The following is a 20,002-nucleotide window of genomic DNA, read 5'->3' as shown; positions in this document are numbered from 1 at the left end:
CAGGGATCAGTCGGTCGGCTGAGACCCGAGTCCCCTATTATTATCATCGATTAAAATTGGTTGGCAATTAGTTGCAAACTTTAATCGTGATCTTTGGAAGTCTGTCTGACGCTTAACATGTCAGGGCCTTGCTAGGTACGCAAATTTATCTGATTATTCAAAGGCTGCTTCCTGATGTCTTCTCTCGCCGTGCTAGCTATATTTGTGCCATTTTCAAGCCCAAGCACTGGTCTGAAGTTTTGCGAGTTCGATGCTCTCAACTGATTGTTTAATATGGCTCCAAACGATGCTTTGCCTTGGATGAATGCAAAGGCAAGAAGGTGCATGAATAATGATGGTGCTCCACGGGATGCTATGCAACTTTATTGTCTCGTTCATCTCTCCTGTCAACATGACACTGACAGAAACTGTGCATCCATCTGTTGCCAACGGAACTTCTACAACAAACGTTCTTACTCATCCTTACCTATTTGCCGGATACAGGTATATTTCTCACTTCGACATAAAACCATTTCGGTCAAGATTGCTGGCCCTCCCTTAGCTTTATCCAGGGTGCGCGACAAGCCTTTGATGGGTTGCACATTCTAGTCGCGCATCGAGGTCGTTCCCCTTCCCCCGCCTATCTAGCGCAGGTCTCCCTGATTCCCGTACTAGCCAATGACAATGCACTGGCGCTCCGGCCAGGGTGCTTATGACTTCACCAATCTTCTGCGTGTTTTCACTGGCAATCTGTTCCAAGAATCTGGGGCTTTGAGAGCGATCGCTGTGACAACATAATTTCCTTTTATATTTCTCGCCGTGCCCAATCTAAACGTCTTTTTGTACACATGAAACAAAACGGCCCTTATCTGGAGGATGTTTCAGATACAATTGTCTCCGAGTCTAACCTACTCAATATACTAAAGCTTGAAAAGCTTGACAGGCAGCCATTGCCGCTCCAACTTCGTCTGGGGCCTGCAGGTTGTTGGCTCTAGTGGGACGCAGGCAATTGGGCCTGGTGCTTACGAATTCGACGACGTTGAATGACTCCGATTCGAGCAGCATTAGAACAGAACACGCATTATGTCGGCCGGCTTAAGAGTTTGATCACATGCGTTAAAAGGCACATTACAATATACCTACGTGAGGCTCTTGTACTTACATGACATATGCTGTTACCTTTAATTATAGTGACATTGTGATGTCACGATTAGACTTCAAACCACACCGTCAAATTCCATTTAACTCGTTGAAGATATCAGGTCTAGAGTTGCGCATATAGGATTTAATAGGTGAGTCTACTAGTCTTAGTCTTTCGGTCAGAACTTTTATTGACGAACTATGTATTTAATAGGTGAGTCTATTAGTCTCAGTCTTTCGTCGGTCAGAACCAATGAGACGCTCGTTCGGTTGGGCACTATTACTTTTATATTACTGTAAGTCCTTTTCTAATTGATATTGAAACGAAATTTTGATACTCTGAAGTTTTCAGGCCAACGTCACCTCTCTCGTCCCTGCTCCTAAATTGCGCTCGGACCAGCTATTACTCGTCATCTCGTGCCTTGGCCTCGGCTCCATCCACGGTGTTCTTCGACTCAGAGGATTCGGACGACAACAAATTTGTCCCCACCAATACCAAGCTTAACATTTAACTATGGCTCCATATCGTACTGCAGCAGCAGCGCGATCTAGAGGCAAGTATAACTATACAGAAGAAACACTTACACGGCGGTTCTCATGTCCTCACTGTGACGGAAAGTTCAAGCCCCAGGGTTTCAAAATGCATGAAGCAACATGCAAGAAACGTGCCGATGTCGAGAAGGAACGGGAGATCTTTGGTCTTAAGTTTCTTAGGGACCAGCAACGAGGTGAGTCGAATCATCTAACGATTTAAACTCCAGTAGTAATCGAGGCGACGTCTAGCTCGAAGGAAGGTCGTAGGTTGATGAGATCCCAAGCAATAGCTGGCTCATCACAGCCTGAGAGCGCCAGCAATAGTCAATCCGCTGCAAATTACATTCCTTCCGGTACTTTACTTGTTCTTTGCTTGAATCCGCATGTCTCTAACCACCCACTTGTCGCTGTCGAAGCCTACGATGGGAATGAGGACGTTGATATCCCAGTTGAGTCCCAGTGTATTATGTTGATTGTTCGCAACTTTACTAACTGTCACTGATCGCTCTGTATAGTCTTCAGTCGGCCGAGGTCCGTTGAATCAGCACCTATTCAGCGGCCCCTCGAATTCAAGACGAAATGTTATCTGTCCAGTGGTCGTGAGCCGCTGCACCAAGCGTTCGACGAGTTTCGTGCTAACGCACATGATGCTGCTGAAGTACCTCCTGTTGATGAAGAACCATGGCGAGGCGACTTTGAGTTTGCAGAAATTGCACTCGATGCTGCGCTCAACAAATCACAAATTGACAAACTGCTATCTTTGATTGACCGCATTGCAGGAGGCCAGGTTAGAATTACACTAAAAACTGATGCCGATTTTCGAAACGTATTGCGTAGTGCAACTACTCAGGTGACGCCGGTATGTTTCTAATACTTCTTCTGAATTCTTGTGTTGGTCCTTAGATTGGCTTAAATTGGCTTCGGAGGCTCGGTAGAAATTTCCGACAATAATAACTATGAATGCTTGGGAACTATGCAGTGAACTGCGGTGCGAAATGAAACTTGAAAGGCGGGTGGGTATAGAGAAAGACTAGGTACCACGAACCCAGTACTAGAGAAAATGAATGTGGGAAGCGAACAGGACCCACCCCTCCTGAGGCCTGAGGTCCGCTCTGTCGCGGGACATTCCGTAGGCTACATCACCCGGTACAATGCTCTGTCTTCTGTCTATCAATATCTGACTACAACGTCGTATCATTGTAATGTCGTCGTCGCAGCGACAGGTGTCGGGAGTTGTTACTAGACTCTCTGCGCGTGCAAGCCCATATCACAGTGCAGTCACTTTGATTGAAGCCGGAAATGCCGGTCAGCCGTCAACATCACTGTCTTCCAGTCCAAAGCCGTCGAAGCGCATCAAGCTCGAGGTCGAATCCGGGACTTCAAGCATCTCAGACTCGACACGTTCTCAGAGCCTACGGAAGACGTCACCAACTGTGAAACTAGAAGAGATGGTATCTGAAGAAGATACAACAAGTTCGCGAGTGACTCGGAAGGTCAAGTCCCCCAAGAAACCTAAACTGATACCACGGTCTCTGGAAACTCCACATCCTGCTCCACCACACTGGAAGGAGGTGTATGACTCGATCAAAGAGATGCGCACACAAATCGTTGCTCCTGTAGACACTATGGGGTGTGAACAAGCCCAACACAAGGAGAAAGAACCAAAGGTTAATATTCACGCAATCTCTCGCGATAACGGCCTTATTTTGTATGGCAGAACCGACGGTTCGCTACACTGGTTTCTCTGATGTTATCTTCCCAAACGAAAGATGAAGTCACGGATGCAGCTGTTGAAAAGCTGCGAGCTGCCGTAGGAGGCACGCTATCTGTAGCCGCTCTCATATCTGCGGATGATTCTACAATATCAGATGCAATAGCAAAAGTTGGCTTCTGGCGACGGAAGACTGAGTCCGTTTATCTTTCCATAGCAGGAAGAATGGCTATATTGACGATGATGTCTATCAGGTATATCAAGAAGGCGGCTTTACGGTTACGGGATGACTTCGATTCAGATGTACCCAAGACAGTAGATGAGCTATGCTCATTGTCAGGAGTCGGACCTAAAATGGCGTTTCTTACGCTTCAAGTCGCCTGGAATCTGTATACGGTGGATTCACTAAGTCTTTTATGAACTCGCTAACGCACTTGCAGCAATCACGGTATCGGCGTGGATGTGCACGTTCATCGTATTACTAACAGGTTGGGATGGCATCAACCGCCTACCAAGAAGCCTGAAGAAACGAGGTTAAACCTTCAGTCCTGGTTACCCATCGATTTACATCGTGAAATTAACCACATGCTCGTCGGCTTTGGTCAGGTATGTTTGTGCCATAGCCATGAGAAGACTCGTAGTGATCCTTCTTTTACTAAACAGACTATTTGCGTCTCTGTGGCACCGAAGTGCGACTCGTGCACATTGAGCACTAAAGGGCTGTGTCCAAGTGCTAGTACAAAACCCGCGAGAAGCCCGAAGAAGCGGAAGAGACAATCTTCTGCAAACCTTGAGCGCGAGTCTGGACCAAAGATCGATATTGCAATCGAGTCTTCTGACTTATAAAGAGTTGATGTTCTTCTATTCCCACCCAGCAATGCATGCATATATTTTGTGATGTCCAGATACAATGAGTCCCTACCGACTCACTCACTCGCACAACTGATTACCCAGATCAAAATGCTTGTCTCGAGCAAAGGAAACGAATTATGTTAGATGTGTGATTTGAAGATTCTTGATCGTTACGAATGAGTCTCAAAGCTACAATATTCAAGCAAAGCATGCCAGAAATAATCCAAGTAGAATAAGTTAAATTAAGAGGCGTGTAATTTTACTGATGGGTGAATACTACTAGCAAAGTTTCCAGGTTTTGCGCACAGGTTCCAAGTTGCCAAACGTTCAAACGTTCATATCTGCAATACTCAATTACACGTCTGCACATAACTGATCGAAGTAAAAATTCTTCATGCCACAATGATCCTACTACACTAAATATCTAAAGCCAACGGTGCCACCAAGAGCCTCGTTATCCCGCTCCTCCCTCGCAATACGGTCATTCAAACGTTTGAGATGCAGATGCATCACACCAAGCATGCCCGTCGAAACACCAATAGTCGCGATGCAGACGGCATAGGAATACCGATATGTCGGGCCCCATTGAGACTGCCAAACGTACCTATAAAATATATGCAATTGTGAATGATGAGCGAACGTCAGAAGATCAAATATCACTAACGATCCCGTGATATTTCCTATTGACCCCAGTGAGTTGATCATAGCAACAGCAACAGCTCGCTTCGCAGGTTCTCCGGCGAAAGTATTGTTGACCCAGCCCCAGAACACCATGTAACCAGCGTAGACTTGAGCCATCAGGAACCTGTATGTTTCTGAGTACAAGAGCGTTTATGAGGGCATGATGCTACTTACAACGAAAAATAACGCGCGGCCGTGTTCATCGTACAGACAGATATGATGAATCCAAGGGCTGTGAGTCCATTGGAAGCAGCATAGTATATATAACGCTTTTGCTTCTTATCAGAGTATCTGTTCGTCGGTGAGACACAGCTCTCCGATAAAACTGGTTCACACACCTCGAAAGAGCAAACGCAGTTATCGTAGATAACACCCATGGAGGAGCGCAGAGCAACAAAGTTACCGTCGTGTTATATCCCATAGTCGCGCTGAGCGTCGGGAAGTAAGCAGCAAACGACTGTGCTAAAAGCTGGACAATGTATGCGGCTGTAAACCACCACACCTTCCAGTCAGACACAGCATCCCGCAGTCCTTGAATGCTCGTCTTGTTCCAAAGTTCAGTCCTACTATCACCATCTTCTGCAAGGCGAGAGATAGCAAGTGCTCTTTCCTCCGGAGAGAGCCATTTCGTGTTGTGTGGAAAATCGGGGAGTATGAACATCGCGCAAATTGCAACGAATATCGTAACACTACCCTCGATGTAGAACAACCATCTACAGATAATTCAACATAAGTTAGTAAGAGAGATGGCTATTTCTCACCTCCATGCAGCTTGATTGAGTTTCCCCTGCATGCCTTGAAGTATACCAGATGCAATAAGGGATCCGAAAGCATTGCTGATCGGGATTCCGCAGGAAATGAGAGCTACTCTTAAGGCAAGCTCGTCTCGCTTGTACCACTGAGAGATAAGAAACAAACTTCCAGGGTAAAAAGGTCCTTCGGCAAAGCCAAGAAAGAAACGAGTGAGAACAGCCCCCGTATAACTTGGGTCGGACTGTCAGAAACTACGTAGTATGATGCAAAGCGAAAATGTATACCTCTTTGTGATTCCTGTGTGCCATTAGTATTCGTCTTCGTGAAAGATCGATGTCGACAAACCTGTTAATACTGATATTACGCCCCATACCAACATACAAGATGGAAGAAAGATGGAAGGTCTCCCTAACCAGTACAGAAACATATTTCTGAAAGAGGGAGAAAATCAGTCGGCTTATTCCCTAATGATGGACACAACTCACGCTGGCACTTGCATAATGGTGTACCCGACGAATAGGATCGACAAGATTGTGGCGTATTGTTGCCCTTGCAGGTGTAGGTCCTGCTCAAAACCTTGTAACCGAGCATTGCTGTCGACGTCGTGAGATTCAAGCAATTATGACAACACATCACATACGAAACATTTGATCTGTCAATCTAGTTGTGGGTGCACAGTGAGCGGTGTACATACCGAAGAAACCCGTCAAACTCACATAGTTGAGAGTAAAGATAACCACGATTATAGACATGCGCAAATCAAGTTTCCTCAGTATCCTCCGCTCAAGATCATCACGGGCACACGTTACATGACCGAGTGCGCTGGGAGGCACCTTGAAGTTGTCGCTCGAGCTAGTGGTATCACCGGTCTTCGAATCATCGAGAGCAGACATCCTTTGAAAGATAAGAAGCACAGCTAAAGTTGGGACCAGGCTTGATAACCGTGCTCTTTTTATTCTCTTCAAGTCATATCATTACTATAAGGACGACAGTTGTGCCTTCTTAATAATACTTTCCTTTGACGCCCACCAAGACAATCAGGTGAGAAGACAGCTATTCACAGTGGCTTGGAACGGAATCCGAGTCATCTGACAAGATGAGGCACCTTCGTGAAGGACAAGAATATCGTGAGTCGAGCATCAGTGAATCCATGAGATGAGTCCTCAATATTGTAGCCGTGTGAATTATAGAAGAATATTTAATTATAATTCTGCGCTGCTAAGTTTGCGACCGGCGTGTTCAAGCCTCAAATAGATTTCACTTACACCGGTTTTCATGCCATGTATATGCACGAGACTCATCGATTATATTCGCAATGACATTATGAACAATCCAACATTGTTCCCTAGGTAGAAGTCATTGTTCCAACTTCTTCGTAACTGCCAGTCGTAAGCATTCGTAAGTGTTCGTAACGCGCGCGAGTTAAACGTTCATTTCATCGTTTTTTCAGATGGGGCTGATCATGATACGTGCAAGGAAGTTTGATGAATTCGAAACACGAGGAGCGCAGATCTAAGCTTGGCGCACATAGCCACTTCATATCTCGAGTACATCTGATTGATAGCCGACTTTCTTTTAGTTCAGTTCCTTTGATTTCGAACAACGAATTCTGACACGAAGATGGTCATATTCGGCAGAAGCATAATATGCTTCTATAGTTCTCATGGCTACAAGACTCATCGATCAGTGGGGTGGGGAATCCCCGCATGTTCAAGTTCATTTATGAGACTGCTATTTAATGATAACCGTGACTGCTTTCAGATCCCCGACTCACACCCGCTCTTTTCTTCAGTGTTAGGCTGTCCATACCACACCCGCCCATGTCGACCACTATCACTCCAGAAGAAATCCAAGCTTTGGACCTATACAACCTGACCGTAGCCCCAAAAATCAAATACATCGGCAGTAAGCCCGACCAAGTCTTTCCTTGACTTATCGTTCAAATGTACATGCAGTTGCTGCTTTGACGCTCTTGACCTGGGACCTTGGTGAGCGGGCCCTTTGTGTGCTGTTATTCGGGATCATCATGTGACAGGAACGCTAGTCTTAACATTTCCTGAAGAGGTAAGTACTATGTTGATCGATTTTCAAACTGTTAAAGTCCAATGGTGACAGGCTAGATTATGGGTATGATGATCTGCTTATGTTGGCTAGCAAGTTAATCAGGACTTCTTGCAGAACAACAGATGGACACTTGCAAAATTTCTGTTTTTCATGGTGAGAATGAGTGCATATGTCAGATATTTTTATCTGACAACACCCAGAATCGATACTTCGCGCTTGGAACAGCTATCTTAATGACGATCCGTGAGCGATGCGCCGAAGTTTGGTGTATCTATGTATCGTTGCTCATTACTGCGATGCAATCTAGTGACGTTCGATGTCACGCCAACTTATGCTATGTGCGTCATCTCATCCTTCTCTTTTTTAATACTCATTCATAATAGATGTAAGCTCAAAAACTCTCAATTCCAAACTCTCCTTCATTGAACATCAGGTTCTGTGAATGCGTTCTTTTCCGTCATTGGTATGTAGCATGCTCGTCCATTGTATCAGTCTACTCAACTCCGACATGCCTTAGCGTTGTTGCTGGTCGCAAATATTCAAAGTGAGGTTTCCGAGCCATCTAAAGTATGATGTACCCATCAAAAACCCAAGTGATTCTCCAACATCGAATATATGCGCTGTATGCATATGGTACGTGATAATGCAAATATCCACTTCCAGTTTAGACTTGAATGATATTCAGACAAAAGAATCGTCATCCCTGTGTCGGTGCTGTTCGTCACGATCTTCAGCATTATGATGGTGATGGCAGTGTATATATACCTGTATGAGAAGGGTCAGCTTCGTCAATATTCTTGAGTACGTACGCTAACAAAGTTTAGACCACGAAGCCCAGATCTTTGGTGCATGCTGTTTACTTGGATCCATGGATTGGCTATATCTCTTTTGGTACGCATGTTCATATAATCGTGACCCTCGCCTCATTCTCCCCTTCAGGGTACCCATGATGGGCTTGGAATTTGTTCTTGTCGTGTTGGCAGGCTACAAATCTCTTCAGCACTATCTCCAGGTACCAGATAAGACCTGGTCGGGTGCACGTCTTATGCGTACCTTTGCGCGAGACTCAGTCCTTTATTTTTTCTGGTGAGAACACATGTAATGCAATGAGCCGTTTCTGATCGAAGCTCTCCTTCGCTATTTCCAGCAACTTTTTGATATATCTATTCAGCACATTACTTGGCAAATTCGGTCCTTCTATGTATTATCAACTTGGCGCAATCACGATCTCAGTTGTCCCACCCGTATCAGCGAACCGTCTCCTCATCAACATGTTCGACTCTGCACATGACGAGCAGGTTACTTGGACGATGGCTTCGGGAGCTTTAGCTTCCCTTCAACTTGCGAGAGCCACATCGAGGTCTGTCTTTCGCGTACATCCGACGAAGTTATTTGACAATGATCACATGGTGCTTAGCGAACACAATGAGGACATGGAGCTTGCATCCATGAGTACGAGCACGAAGTGTTCCGAGTAGATGAATGCGTCATCGTTTGAATGATACCAGTCGAGTTGTATGAGACTTTGTGCCATATGGTTTTTACAAGTTCGTGCCTAAATAACACTTCCAGAAGGTATCCGTCTGGGTCACCTGGTTCTTCCACCTGAGCCCAATAGAGCGCCGCTACCATTGCTTTCATGGTATATATCGTCGTCGATGTCGCGTGAATCGTATTTTACCGTCTTGTGGGGTGTGACAAAAATGTCCTGCAGGGTGTCTAATCCGATGCCGTCGCCGACATGTTGCAGAGGCGATTCTATCTCTTTTCCGGAGGTTTTTTGCGTGTTTTTTTTATTAGCTCTAGCGAGTCCCAGTCCAACCCAGATACGATCGACGAAACTATGCGGTCGAAAGAAAGTTGAGGACATCAGATCTTCTTACGGGACACAGCCTGGTATGGTCACTTCGACCCAACTGAGCGATACACAGGTCACAGGCCGCACACTAAACGTCTAATTTGGGCGTCAACCTAGGAGTAGATCCGGCCATGCATGCTAGGGGTAATGCATATGTGAGAAGTGCTACCATGTCTTACGCATTGTCCTTTACCTTCCCTGGCGTGGTTTCCCGTCCGAGACTTTCCCCCTGATGAATGAACTTGAAGTGTTGTGGGCTAGGCTTAGGCCGCTTCCACAGAAGTCACTGGAGCAGGTACAGAAGGCCGAAGAAGACCATCGAAGAATCCATGAGACAAAGCAAAAAAAGCGACCACATGTGGGAAAGAAGGCGATGGTACATCAAGTAGCTGGAAGAGCTTATTCTCGCCGCCGGTAACACGGCTGGGGATTGAGCAGACTGAGCTCTATCAATAAGCATGCTACAAAATGATGGCACGATGGCAAAGAATGCATTTGAGCATAGACAGATACATGTAGCCTCCGACAAGTGCGAAGGATCTATCGATCAATCCTGTGAAACATCAATCAAAACGATTGATCAATATGCATCATCACAGGATTTTACAAGCGTCCACCCGCTGTTCTGCTAGCGTGGCCACACGTCCACTCTAACTAGACGTACCTACAATCTCTTGTCGCCACTCTTATTAGATGGAACGATTGTTTCCCTTCTTCTAAAGGTCTGGCTTGGGAAGATCATAGTACTGGCAAGCGCTAGTGAACGTTTGAACTTCCGCAACAAGTTTGGTCCGATCAAAAACTCCGTGAAGAACTATGAGGCAAAAAGGGCGAGCTGGGTTTTGAACTCCGCTGGCGCGACAACTTTCCTCCCACCTTTCCATTAGCTATGCCTCCATCCTCCCTTATCCAAGACTTCAGATCCCTCACATTCACGCTTTCGTGCACATATATCAGCCGCGTTCACGTTCATTTACGCACGGTTTTTGCGTTACTTGAACTGCTGAAGTAACGCAGAGACCGTGCTCATCGATCTACAGACTACAGGGCAAGTAATCCTGAGGATGCTTCCATTGAGGTCGATCAGGCTGAGTTTCGGCCAGGTAGCGACAATGAAATTGGTAAGACCGAGCAAATTCAAGTATAAAATGAGTTAATAACTATCATGATGCGGACATCAGCATCCTAACAAGCCCTTTCCCTTTCCCTTATCTCTTTGAGTTATGTTCTTACTAAGAATTCGAGTCGCGAGTCTGCTCTCCAAAATGGAGATCTCGTACCACGAACCGATGGCCATCTCACCCTTGAAGGTCTGTAAGCTGGGTAACGAAGGTGATTTGACAGGAAAATGCTTGTACTGCAGATAATATCTGAAGGCTCCCAACAATTGGTTCACACCATGGAGACGGACTCGGATCCGATTCAGAGTACAAAGGGTTTCCGGTTAACGGAGGGTCAATGTATGCATGATATTAGCTGGGATTACAGCTTTTGTGTAGTATTTACAATATCTGGATTTACAAATTCATGCCCAAAAGCGAGACGATCTCGAAGCACAACACAAGGAGTAATTGCCCTATCAGATCCATCAGGGCAGAGTGGATGGGTAGAGCATATGTATCAGGGTCAAGGCCTTTGGACCATAAGAAATCGGTCAACCATCGAGCTATAACCAATGAGGTGACGACCTGTTATTAACTTCAGTAAACATCAGGGCAGGGGCAGATATGAAGCTCACTGCACAACAAAAAAATAGAACTGAGAATACAGCAAATATGATCGGTAATTTTAGCCACCCAAACGCGCGTAGAGTACAGAGGAACAAAATCTCTATGGGAATTGTGATGACAGTCAATGTGACCATGACAAGCTTTGAAGAAGGTCCACTTTTGTGCAGACATGTGTTCGCAGATGTTGCATGAAGAGCAGTCGATAGTCGGGAAATAAATATGGACCCAACACTGCCAGGAAGCCCTTTTCTCTTATGTTATAACAGTATAATCCGTATAATCCACTCCACTCACCACTGATAGCGATAGCAAGAAGAGGGAATCCTTGATAACGAGAGGCAAACATGTCCAGCACGATACCAGTCGCGCAAGAAATTACCATTGCACCAAAGAGTGGGACCCAGCCTTGATAGATAAGATCCTTGACACTGCTGTTACGCCTCACCAGGAACACGCATAACGTGGCAGAGAGAATGGTGAGTATGACACAAATGAGAGGAATGGGAGTATTGACAACGTTGATGAGTATAGAAGAGATGATACCAAAAATGCTGAGTGTAACCAAGTCTCCGAGACACGATGCTATTGGGGGCGCAATATTATCTGGAAGTGTAAAAGTGTTAACGTACATGTTAGATACAAACTCAGGATCACTTTCCTGGGTCACGCCCATACCTTCGACACATGATAACCAGAAAACACATGAAGGAACCGAGGGTAATGCTTGAGAGACATGTGGACATCATAGCTGAAGCGGCCACCATCGTGAATCTGTCATAAGATTAACTACCACGCGCTCAACATGAAGACCGCACATACTCGATCAAACCAGACTTCGGTTTCCCACCTGAAGGCGGTGTCGGCCGAGGCACCCTAACAATGAGCGATAGGGTGCTGTTCTGTGGAAAAGGGTCTACAGGACCCGAAGATAGCTCTGGGACCAAAAGACCGAGGAGCATCGAGACACAAGCTGCGACAAATGCGACGACAATCGCTTGCACTTGTAATAGTGCCATATTACCACCCACAATCTTTCGTTGTGCGCTCCTGTCGTCTAGCCCGCCCATATTAGCCGCAGTTCCCATTCTAGCGGATAGATTCATTTCTAGGTTGCCTTTGAGATTTAAGACGACAGGAATGATCATTATCAGCTCATCGATGGTGCTCATCGCTCGCCAACGCTATATAAACACATCAAATCGAGACCTTAGACGTCACCACCGTACTCACTGACACACGGTCAAGGAGTTCCCCGGTGAATAGGAGGCTTATGGTAGTCATAAGAAGCGTGGGTGCACACTTTTTAAGCATTAAGAGGGATTTCTTCTCTGAAAGCTCTATCCACGTACTTCGACAACAATGCTACCGATTTGTGACCAGACCCTTCCTGCGCCAGACGGTATCCGTTCGTTTCCCCTGGTTCTTCCACCTGAACCCAATAGAGCATCGCTTCCATCGTCAATATGCTCTGCATCATCGTCAAAGTCCTGCGGGTCATATCCAGCCGTCCTGTAGGTTGCCCGAGGTGTGACTAGAATGTCCTGTAAGACGTCTAATTCCACGTCGTCGCTGTCCTTGTCATCGATGTGTTGCAGAAATGACTCTGTTTCATTTCCGGGGTCCTCTTGCATGGTCTCCAAGCTCTAGCAAGTCCCAGTAAATTCAACAACAGAACAAAAGAATATTTGTGTGGTTAAGGCTTGAGGTTTTGTTGAAAGTGACGATCGTGGGTCACGTGGGAAAAGAGATTATGTAAACAACGACAAAACGCTTGGTATTGAAGGTGTCAGCGTTAAACCTTAGCAAGGTCTGGTTCTCACCTACTTGTTCGTCACTAATCTGGCATACAGAGTATCTTCTGCTCTGAATCGGTTACGCGCAAGACTGCAGTAACCGGTCACTGGCTTTGTCCTGTGGTTTTGGTTGCCAAATCCTGACGTGCCTAGTAGCCACCGAACTCGTCGGAAGCGCTGCTATGTCGTCCAAACTGTATTCCTATCCTCTACCTACTCCGACGAGCTCTCCCCTTTTTAAGAGTCCTTCGGAGACTGTCCCCCCGACAGATGAACTTGAAAATCTGCAGAAAGAGCTTAAAATTCTTCGGCAGGAGTCAATGAAACGCGCCAAGAGGGCCAAAGAAGACTTGCAGACTATCGAGGAATCTATGAGGCGAATCAAGGAGAGAGAGAAAGGAAAGGCAAAGGCGGTAGAGAAGGTGAAGCGTGAGCGCCCTTGTATGTCGTTCAATTTTATCTGTCTTGGTTAAAGTTCTGGCTCACGATTCTTAATCTCTCTGTTCCGGTCCACCCTTTTCCATCACTCAATCGACGGTCGAAAAATCCCAAAATATGTACATATACCGGACGTCAAATTCTCGTGGTATCCCGTTCGATCTGATGGATGCCATGCTCATATTATTACTTCACGAATATCCTCCCAATCTGTCATGGTCTCGCCACATGGACGTTGTTGTAGTCACCCCAGCTTTGGATGGGGACGAACGCGATCTTTCTCCCTCTGTCAACGGCTCTGTAAGGGCTCGAGCACCATCGATACCGGTTTCTTCCTTCCCTCCCTCTTCTAGGGCATCACTGGATCCTCGAAGATCGTAAGTGCAACGATGATGCTCCGAACGCACATTCTCATCATTTTTCAAAACATACATCAGAATGCCGGACGAAATCAAGAAGAAAAAGAAGAAACGTAAACGAGAGGAAGATAGTGACCTCGAACAAGGTAATCTACAGAGACCATCCATAGAGACCGTGATTCAGACTCTTCGTACAGATTCCGGCCGCGCTGTGAAAACCTTGCCAGGTCCTTCTCTCAGTGTCCCTCTAAAAACGTCGAAGTCACTGGGATTTGTGGCAAATCACGTCAAGGTATTTGATCTGCATTCTCTTACACTCTATCGTTTCATTGGTGTCCTAGTCTTCATTCGCACCCGACTTCACACTTCCACCCTCCACTGTGCTACTACCCACCCGTCCACCGATACCACCTCCGCCCGTTGCCGGTCCCAGTAATGCAACGGATGTCACCGAAGATTTTAGTAAGCTCAAACCGCCAGCACAGACTCCCGTCAATACCTTCTACTCAAGCATTGAGCCTTGGATTCGAGGAATTAAAGAGGAAGACGTTGGATTTCTTGAGTTTACTGCGGATGAAGTTGAGCCTTATGTGATACCGAAACTAGGCAGGCATTATTTGGAAGTATGGGAGGATGCTGATATGGCCATGTATGGCGGACCATTACCTGGATTTTCGTCTGGTCGGTTGGGTGAGAGCTCAACGTCAGCGCCGAAATGGGACCCATCGACCCTGATGGAGGCGGACCTGTTGACGGAGGAGCGCAGTCACGGGCCCTTAACAGAGCGATTGATGAGTGCCCTTTTGCCAATGCCAGATTCAACAGTGTGGAAAGGTGTCAAGGCTGCAGAGGATGCTATGGAGGGTAGACCAGGCGGAACTGGTGCTGCAGCTGCGAAGCGGGAGAAAGTTAATGTAGTTGATTTGGAGGAGAGGGTTCAGGACACGATGCGGTTTCATGGATTACTTCATGAGCCGGTAAGTATACTTACTGGTTTTATGACTGGTGTTTCACTCATAGCCCTGCTGTAGCCTGATTTTTCGACGAAAGTCGACGACCCAATTGCAACAGCTCTCAGACATGCTCAGCGTCAACTACGGACTGTGGTGGCCATGAATAAGGCCAGGAAAGAACGTCTTGCTGCTATTGCTCGTGATCGGCTCGGTTATCAGGAATATCTGGACCTCCGTTCTGCCCTTGATAAAAGCATAACGAGCACCTACTCGAAAGTCCAGAAGAAGGATGAACCGAAGCTGAATAAAAAGAAAAAGAAAATATCGGAGGTTAATGGGAGTGTGAACGGGACCACTTCTGGTACCAGCGCGCCTAAACCTTCACCTGCAGCACTTGGACTCGGTCCGGATGATGATTTTTATCTTGTGGTGCCAGATCACTTGCAGCAACTCGTGGAGACCCGGCGGCAGTGGGTGGCAAGCGTCGGGGGGGTTTTTGATGAGAAGGAGAGGGAGTGTCCTGGTCGAATATGGGGCCTTCCGCGACGGAGCATTTATGAAGGGCTTCAGGACGCTGTCCGCCACGATCTGGCTCGGTCGTTACATCCACGTAGTACTACATCGAACCAACGGACTACTCAAGGGAACGGAGATGAGATGGATGTTGGATGACATAGGAGACAGTAGAGCTTTGTCCATCGTAATCTATCTTACTCTCCGTGGATTACACAGTTTCTTGTACACTGGATTTCCACATTACATGCGCGTTTAATTACTCCTGTACTATCCAGAAGCATTACACCTAAGACATGATCACAACCTCAATATTCGCTCTACTTCGTTATTTTGGGTTTTTTAACCGTTATCTTACGAAGTGTCTCTCCCTCAACTTTACGTTTATTGCTCTTCGACTCCTTTACCTTGGACTCCTTTGTCTTGCGGGGTGACTCGCCAAAGCTAGGACCAGTATCACCGCCCTCTGCTTGACCGTCATCGTCCATGTTCATATGGTCGCTGTTTATTGAAGGCTTGGCACCATACGGCACGAAATGATGCTTGAGTAATTCTTTTGGATATGAGGGGCGAGGAGGATTTTGGTGCAGAACGGATGGGTGTTCCGGGAGGTTCGCTCTTGATGGCTGGGCTGAAACAACGAGATGACGTGCAATCTCTTTTGGTGCTAAGTATGGAATGCTCAATAGATCATTCACATAGCTTCACGAAACAAATAACTCACCTATGTACAGCCTGCCCTTTTTTCTTTTTCTGGGAAGTAAACACGACAGTCCTCTCAGCTCCTCTGCTCCAGCAAAATACGAATCATCGTCACCCATCGACCATATATCATAGACAGTGCTCTTCCGCGTCAAGCTACCGACCTGACCACTCCGTGAGGACGAGGGCGCATCGATCTCCAGTCCTTCAAGATTTTTGGGGTTAACCTGTAACAACTATTTGATAAAGCCAACAACCATGCATTCTGACGGACACTTACTGAATCTGGAACACGTATTAGCCATATTTCTACATCATCATCCTTCTGGACGGAGTCCCAGTCGAAAGTCTCGGCCTCGAATGCATGGTCCAATGGTTTATAACCAGGCGGAGGTTTGTAAGCCCAGTGTGGGTTCTCTCCTTCATTTTTAACATGATCGGTTACAGTGACTAGTTGCGATTTTGACTTTTTCTTTGAAGTTTCTTTGAGTTTATTTTTCGAGGTTCTGGGTGCTGTGGGCGCTGGTTCCGGAGATGACATGTTTTATAGCAGTCACAATCCCCGGGTTGGTCTCCTGTAGGCTAAGGCAAATAGAAGGAGAAAGCTTGTTCCTGAGTCTTTATGTATGTAACAGTAAGTATGTTATGTTTATAGACCACCGTGATGATGAGAAGGTGCTTCCTCTTTTGGATTTGTTTGGCAAAGGCTTGAGAAACAAACACCATGACTGCGGAAGGCCGCATTCTGCTGCGGTATACACCAGGGCAGGAGAATTTTGATGTTGGAAAGTCTGCCAGTCCTGACAATTGCAGGAAGTGATTCCAGCGGAGGGGCAGGTATACAGGTGCGCATTCGTGCTACCTTTTGTTTTAGGGGAATCCAAGATTTTTTGATTGAAGGCAGACCTGAAAACATTCACTGTTCACGGATGCTATGGTGCAAGCGTGACTACTGCCCTGACTGCTCAGAACACCACGGGCGTGCAAGCAGTGTACGGAGTGCCTCCTGACTTCGTGAAGCAGCAGGTGTGTAACTAATCACATGGTATGCTGTCCTCGATCCGGCTTGAGCCTTTCCCGTAGATAAACTCGGTCCTAGACGATATAAACGTCAAGGCGATCAAGACTGGTATGCTTTTTGATACAGAGAACACTAAAGCAGTCGTGCAGGTACTCAAGGGGCAATTTGATTCCAAGGGGCACATTCCTGTGGTCTGCGATCCTGTCTGTGTTTCCACCTCCGGTCATGCCCTCTTGCACCCAGATGCCGTGGATACCATTATAGACGAACTATTCCCCCTTTCGGATATCATAACCCCAAATAAAGCAGAAGCGGAACTCCTCCTCAAACAGCGCAATCTCCCGTCTCGCATTGCAAACGTACAAGACATGATCAATGCTGCTCGACAGTTGATGACACTCGGTCCTAAAGCTGTGCTCTTGAAAGGCGGTCATTGCGTCGTTTCGCTGGGAGATCTCGCGAATGTTTCTTTGGACGACGCGCAGGTGATTCGAGATGATCTTCTGGACGAGAACTTGAATATCCTCCGGATTCATGGAAGGGAAGAACAACACGTAGACTCACTCGTAGTAGATGTGCTTTGTGCATCTGATGGCCAGATCACTATATTTGCTAGGACTAGACTACAATCAACAAGTACCCATGGCACTGGTTGTACGCTGAGTGCTGCGTTGGTCTGTCAACTTGCGAGGGGTATACCGCGTTTGTCACCTTCGTCATCCTTCTTTGACTGTTTATTCACTTATCCGGACGAACTATACAGTGAGTGAAGCTGTAAGGCTTGCGGCTGCTTACACCCATATTGGAATTGAGACCGCTATCCCGATTGGGAGTGGCTTTGGTCCTCTGAACCATATTCATTCGATTACTCCGCGTCTTGTCTCACCGTACGTGATTACTACAAAACACACAACGACGAATTAATTGCTTTGAATATAGGCGAACCAAGACGAACCCGTACCCACTCACAAGTTCCCTTATACGGAATTCAAGGGTAATTTGGAAAGAGTACATCCAACACGAGTTCGTTGTACTACTGGGCAAGGGTACCCTTCCGAAGGAAAACTTCATCCATTTTATCAAGTGAGGACTTTGTTAACAAACAAGAAGGAACGTTCTGAATGCCTTGAAAGACAAGATTATCATTATCTCAAATATTATGCTCGGGCGTATGCGTAAGTAGTTGGATCATCCCCGCTTCCGTAACTAACGTCTGTCTTCCAGACTCCTTGCAGCCAAGTCACATGCCTATGTACCCATATCGGCAGCTATCGATGTGGTTTTTAGCATAGTGCAAGAGAGCTCAATGCATGTGGGTTATTGCGCTGAGTGGGGTATCACAGAGGACGAATTGAACAACACCCCTGAGTCTCCCAGCCTGACGGCTTACGGGGCTTTCCTCATTGATACCGGAATGCAGGGTACGGCGGCCTATTTGTCGATATTTACTTACTGAATGTATGGCTGTTAGGTGATCCCATGAAACTCATCGTCGCTCTTGCCGCCTGCCTGCTTGGTTACGGAGAAGTCGGCTTGTGGCTCAAGGAAGAGGCTCGGGCGCCCGACTCGTGGGTTCGATGGGAGGGGAATCCATACCTCAAGTGGATGGAGGACTACTCAGGCGACGTCTATCAGAAGGCAGTGAAAGCTGGACTAGGTGAGGATGATGCAACGAACATTCTTGCTGTGCATGATTACATGTAACTTCACAGAGACGCTTGAAAACCGTGCAGCGGCCGATGCACCTTCACTTAGTAGGTTTGCGGATTGGCAAGATGTTTGGGAACGGTGTACGCGATTGGAGAAGGGTTTCTGGGACATGGCGATGAGGCTTGAAATTTGAAATTTGAAACTTGAGCAACCACGTTCAACATTGAGTACTTGTATAAGCTATGTTGCCAGTCTGTAACGATATTGCGGTGGGGATATCCCCATCTACGTTTATTCGAGCCATCCTGACCATATTCGACGGCAAAAACATATGAATAATTTAAATTGTGACGGGAAATTTTCAAGTTAATGTACAACAGAAACAGCTTCGAATCGCAAGATAAACCCAAGACCCTACGTACTCCTCAATTATGCAACAGTGAGCAGTGTGGTACTACTCTGAGCACAACGTTGTGTCAACTCTACTCCCTTTGAAGGCTCGGGTTCCACATTGGTGCTCGAGTCCGTGGTGGAGTTGATGTCTCTGAAACGAGATTGTTCCATATTTATAAGCAGGCGGTTAGCAGCTATTGGAGGTATCACGATTGTCCAGCTTGCTCCTAGTTGGAAGAACTCAGGTGGTGCGAGGTGAAATACAAATGTGATGGCCAAGTAATTAAAGAAGTTGCTAGGCACGAGATTATGATTATTTTCGGCATCTAAACATGAATATCCCAATGCTCACCATGCAAAGTAAACAAAAGAGTCTCGTGCCAAAATCTTCATCAACCGAGCACCAGACCAAGTTTTATCGGGAACATGCAAGTAATGTTGCATAGATTTGAAGCCAGCAAGTACCATGATCACGAAGTCGAAGGCCATGATTGGAGCCCTTGCGTGCCACATGAGTAAATATGACAATAAAAAGGTCTCATGCCTCACCAGAATGGAATGAACCAGCTCGGAATTGTTTCTTCGCATACATCAAATAGCACATACTCATTCGCTAGGTGAGGGCGTTATTTCAAGCCAAGTGCATCCAGATAGCCCATTGTTACCTTGAGAATATATACTCATAGCGATAGCGATTCCCATTGTACTGCATGCGTACATGACAAATAATACCATCATGGGAATCACGATCACTCTTTCTGCAAAATCAGGTCAGCTATCTGAAATAGTTCCCTTGGCATAGCCTTCATACTGAAGTTATAGAGAGCAAACAGCCTTCGAAGAAGAATGACTATCGAGAAAAGGGTAAGTTTTACAAT

The 20,002-nt window shown here is 46.3% G+C and overlaps 8 protein-coding genes across 8 annotated transcripts; 4 read left to right on the top strand and 4 right to left on the bottom strand.

The window, feature by feature from the left end:
- Positions 1 to 2,766: 2,766 nt before the first annotated feature.
- On the top strand, positions 2,767 to 4,337 carry EDB93DRAFT_1175561 (DNA glycosylase). The gene is made up of 5 exons (XM_041450486.1): positions 2,767 to 3,320; positions 3,371 to 3,561; positions 3,619 to 3,753; positions 3,805 to 3,970; positions 4,028 to 4,337. The coding sequence occupies exons 1-5, from the start codon at positions 2,856 to 2,858 to the stop codon at positions 4,208 to 4,210; spliced, it is 1,140 nt and encodes a 379-aa protein (XP_041302911.1). The 5' UTR covers positions 2,767 to 2,855; the 3' UTR covers positions 4,211 to 4,337.
- Positions 4,338 to 4,580: 243 nt separating this feature from the next.
- On the bottom strand, positions 4,581 to 6,680 carry EDB93DRAFT_1331577 (sugar transporter). Its single transcript, XM_041455215.1, has 10 exons — positions 6,367 to 6,680; positions 6,291 to 6,310; positions 6,136 to 6,243; positions 5,996 to 6,081; positions 5,935 to 5,947; positions 5,659 to 5,880; positions 5,236 to 5,610; positions 5,072 to 5,188; positions 4,881 to 5,021; positions 4,581 to 4,820 (listed from the first exon to the last, which is right to left on the bottom strand). The coding sequence occupies exons 1-10, from the start codon at positions 6,541 to 6,543 to the stop codon at positions 4,628 to 4,630; spliced, it is 1,452 nt and encodes a 483-aa protein (XP_041302910.1). The 5' UTR covers positions 6,544 to 6,680; the 3' UTR covers positions 4,581 to 4,627.
- Positions 6,681 to 7,659: 979 nt separating this feature from the next.
- On the top strand, positions 7,660 to 9,282 carry EDB93DRAFT_894011 (uncharacterized protein). The gene is made up of 12 exons (XM_041457851.1): positions 7,660 to 7,714; positions 7,837 to 7,867; positions 7,915 to 7,957; positions 8,022 to 8,054; positions 8,148 to 8,177; positions 8,232 to 8,258; positions 8,309 to 8,347; positions 8,400 to 8,492; positions 8,539 to 8,605; positions 8,654 to 8,800; positions 8,862 to 9,074; positions 9,132 to 9,282. The coding sequence occupies exons 2-12, from the start codon at positions 7,865 to 7,867 to the stop codon at positions 9,190 to 9,192; spliced, it is 756 nt and encodes a 251-aa protein (XP_041302909.1). The 5' UTR covers positions 7,660 to 7,714; positions 7,837 to 7,864; the 3' UTR covers positions 9,193 to 9,282.
- A 1,774-nt stretch (positions 9,283 to 11,056) lies between these two features.
- Positions 11,057 to 13,032, bottom strand: EDB93DRAFT_1175546 (solute carrier family 41 member 1). Its single transcript, XM_041450485.1, has 7 exons — positions 12,652 to 13,032; positions 12,533 to 12,601; positions 12,122 to 12,483; positions 11,965 to 12,073; positions 11,597 to 11,909; positions 11,311 to 11,546; positions 11,057 to 11,260 (listed from the first exon to the last, which is right to left on the bottom strand). The coding sequence occupies exons 1-7, from the start codon at positions 12,931 to 12,933 to the stop codon at positions 11,090 to 11,092; spliced, it is 1,542 nt and encodes a 513-aa protein (XP_041302908.1). The 5' UTR covers positions 12,934 to 13,032; the 3' UTR covers positions 11,057 to 11,089.
- A 245-nt stretch (positions 13,033 to 13,277) lies between these two features.
- Positions 13,278 to 15,517, top strand: EDB93DRAFT_1093564 (histone acetyltransferases subunit 3-domain-containing protein; the record flags this gene model as incomplete). The annotated part of the gene is made up of 6 exons (XM_041446529.1): positions 13,278 to 13,536; positions 13,778 to 13,910; positions 13,971 to 14,038; positions 14,090 to 14,184; positions 14,234 to 14,869; positions 14,924 to 15,517. 6 exons carry the CDS (start codon positions 13,278 to 13,280, stop codon positions 15,515 to 15,517), a joined length of 1,785 nt encoding a protein of 594 aa, XP_041302907.1.
- Positions 15,518 to 15,597: 80 nt separating this feature from the next.
- Positions 15,598 to 16,760, bottom strand: EDB93DRAFT_893901 (uncharacterized protein). Its single transcript, XM_041457850.1, has 3 exons — positions 16,341 to 16,760; positions 16,083 to 16,287; positions 15,598 to 16,025 (listed from the first exon to the last, which is right to left on the bottom strand). The coding sequence occupies exons 1-3, from the start codon at positions 16,599 to 16,601 to the stop codon at positions 15,679 to 15,681; spliced, it is 813 nt and encodes a 270-aa protein (XP_041302906.1). The 5' UTR covers positions 16,602 to 16,760; the 3' UTR covers positions 15,598 to 15,678.
- Positions 16,761 to 16,839: 79 nt separating this feature from the next.
- Positions 16,840 to 18,924, top strand: EDB93DRAFT_1093598 (Phosphomethylpyrimidine kinase-domain-containing protein; the record flags this gene model as incomplete). Its single annotated transcript, XM_041446532.1, has 9 exons — positions 16,840 to 16,905; positions 16,961 to 17,086; positions 17,144 to 17,783; positions 17,845 to 17,968; positions 18,021 to 18,164; positions 18,215 to 18,256; positions 18,306 to 18,502; positions 18,553 to 18,738; positions 18,794 to 18,924. 9 exons carry the CDS (start codon positions 16,840 to 16,842, stop codon positions 18,922 to 18,924), a joined length of 1,656 nt encoding a protein of 551 aa, XP_041302905.1.
- Positions 18,925 to 19,160: 236 nt separating this feature from the next.
- On the bottom strand, positions 19,161 to 19,972 carry EDB93DRAFT_1093658 (uncharacterized protein; the record flags this gene model as incomplete). The annotated part of the gene is made up of 5 exons (XM_041446538.1): positions 19,161 to 19,419; positions 19,477 to 19,623; positions 19,674 to 19,737; positions 19,790 to 19,882; positions 19,936 to 19,972. Coding segments are annotated over 5 exons (600 nt in total), but the record flags the coding sequence as incomplete, so codon positions are not given.
- Positions 19,973 to 20,002: the final 30 nt, after the last annotated feature.

The sequence above is a fragment of the Suillus bovinus genome, assembly GCF_016758785.1.
Source record: "Suillus bovinus strain UH-Sbo-P2 chromosome Unknown EDB93scaffold_85, whole genome shotgun sequence".
Lineage (NCBI taxonomy): Eukaryota > Fungi > Basidiomycota > Agaricomycetes > Boletales > Suillaceae > Suillus > Suillus bovinus.
This window is presented reverse-complemented; position numbering and strand designations above follow the sequence as displayed.

Excerpts from the sequence above, each read along its gene's own strand:
- EDB93DRAFT_894011 (XM_041457851.1), top strand. Across the intron at positions 7,958-8,021 it reads AGCTATCTTAATGACGATCC|TGACGTTCGATGTCACGCCA; the intron begins GTGAGCGATGCG and ends GATGCAATCTAG. Across the intron at positions 8,178-8,231 it reads TGCGTTCTTTTCCGTCATTG|CGTTGTTGCTGGTCGCAAAT; the intron begins GTATGTAGCATG and ends GACATGCCTTAG.
- EDB93DRAFT_893901 (XM_041457850.1), bottom strand. The coding sequence starts at position 16,601 with ATGTCATCTCCGGAACCAGCGCCCACAGCACCCAGAACCTCGAAAAAT. Across the intron at positions 16,288-16,340 it reads TAATACGTGTTCCAGATTCA|GTTAACCCCAAAAATCTTGA; the intron begins GTAAGTGTCCGT and ends TAGTTGTTACAG. Across the intron at positions 16,026-16,082 it reads AAAGGGCAGGCTGTACATAG|CACCAAAAGAGATTGCACGT; the intron begins GTGAGTTATTTG and ends TTCCATACTTAG.
- EDB93DRAFT_1175546 (XM_041450485.1), bottom strand. The coding sequence starts at position 12,933 with ATGCAAGAGGACCCCGGAAATGAAACAGAGTCATTTCTGCAACACATC. Across the intron at positions 11,547-11,596 it reads TCTTGCTATCGCTATCAGTG|GGCTTCCTGGCAGTGTTGGG; the intron begins GTGAGTGGAGTG and ends ATAAGAGAAAAG. Across the intron at positions 11,261-11,310 it reads TTCTATTTTTTTGTTGTGCA|GTCGTCACCTCATTGGTTAT; the intron begins GTGAGCTTCATA and ends AGTTAATAACAG.
- EDB93DRAFT_1175561 (XM_041450486.1), top strand. The coding sequence starts at position 2,856 with ATGTCGTCGTCGCAGCGACAGGTGTCGGGAGTTGTTACTAGACTCTCT. Across the intron at positions 3,321-3,370 it reads ACAAGGAGAAAGAACCAAAG|AACCGACGGTTCGCTACACT; the intron begins GTTAATATTCAC and ends TTTGTATGGCAG. Across the intron at positions 3,562-3,618 it reads TTCTGGCGACGGAAGACTGA|GTATATCAAGAAGGCGGCTT; the intron begins GTCCGTTTATCT and ends GATGTCTATCAG.
- EDB93DRAFT_1331577 (XM_041455215.1), bottom strand. The coding sequence starts at position 6,543 with ATGTCTGCTCTCGATGATTCGAAGACCGGTGATACCACTAGCTCGAGC. Across the intron at positions 5,022-5,071 it reads GCCGCGCGTTATTTTTCGTT|GTTCCTGATGGCTCAAGTCT; the intron begins GTAAGTAGCATC and ends AGAAACATACAG. Across the intron at positions 4,821-4,880 it reads ATAGGAAATATCACGGGATC|GTACGTTTGGCAGTCTCAAT; the intron begins GTTAGTGATATT and ends TATATTTTATAG.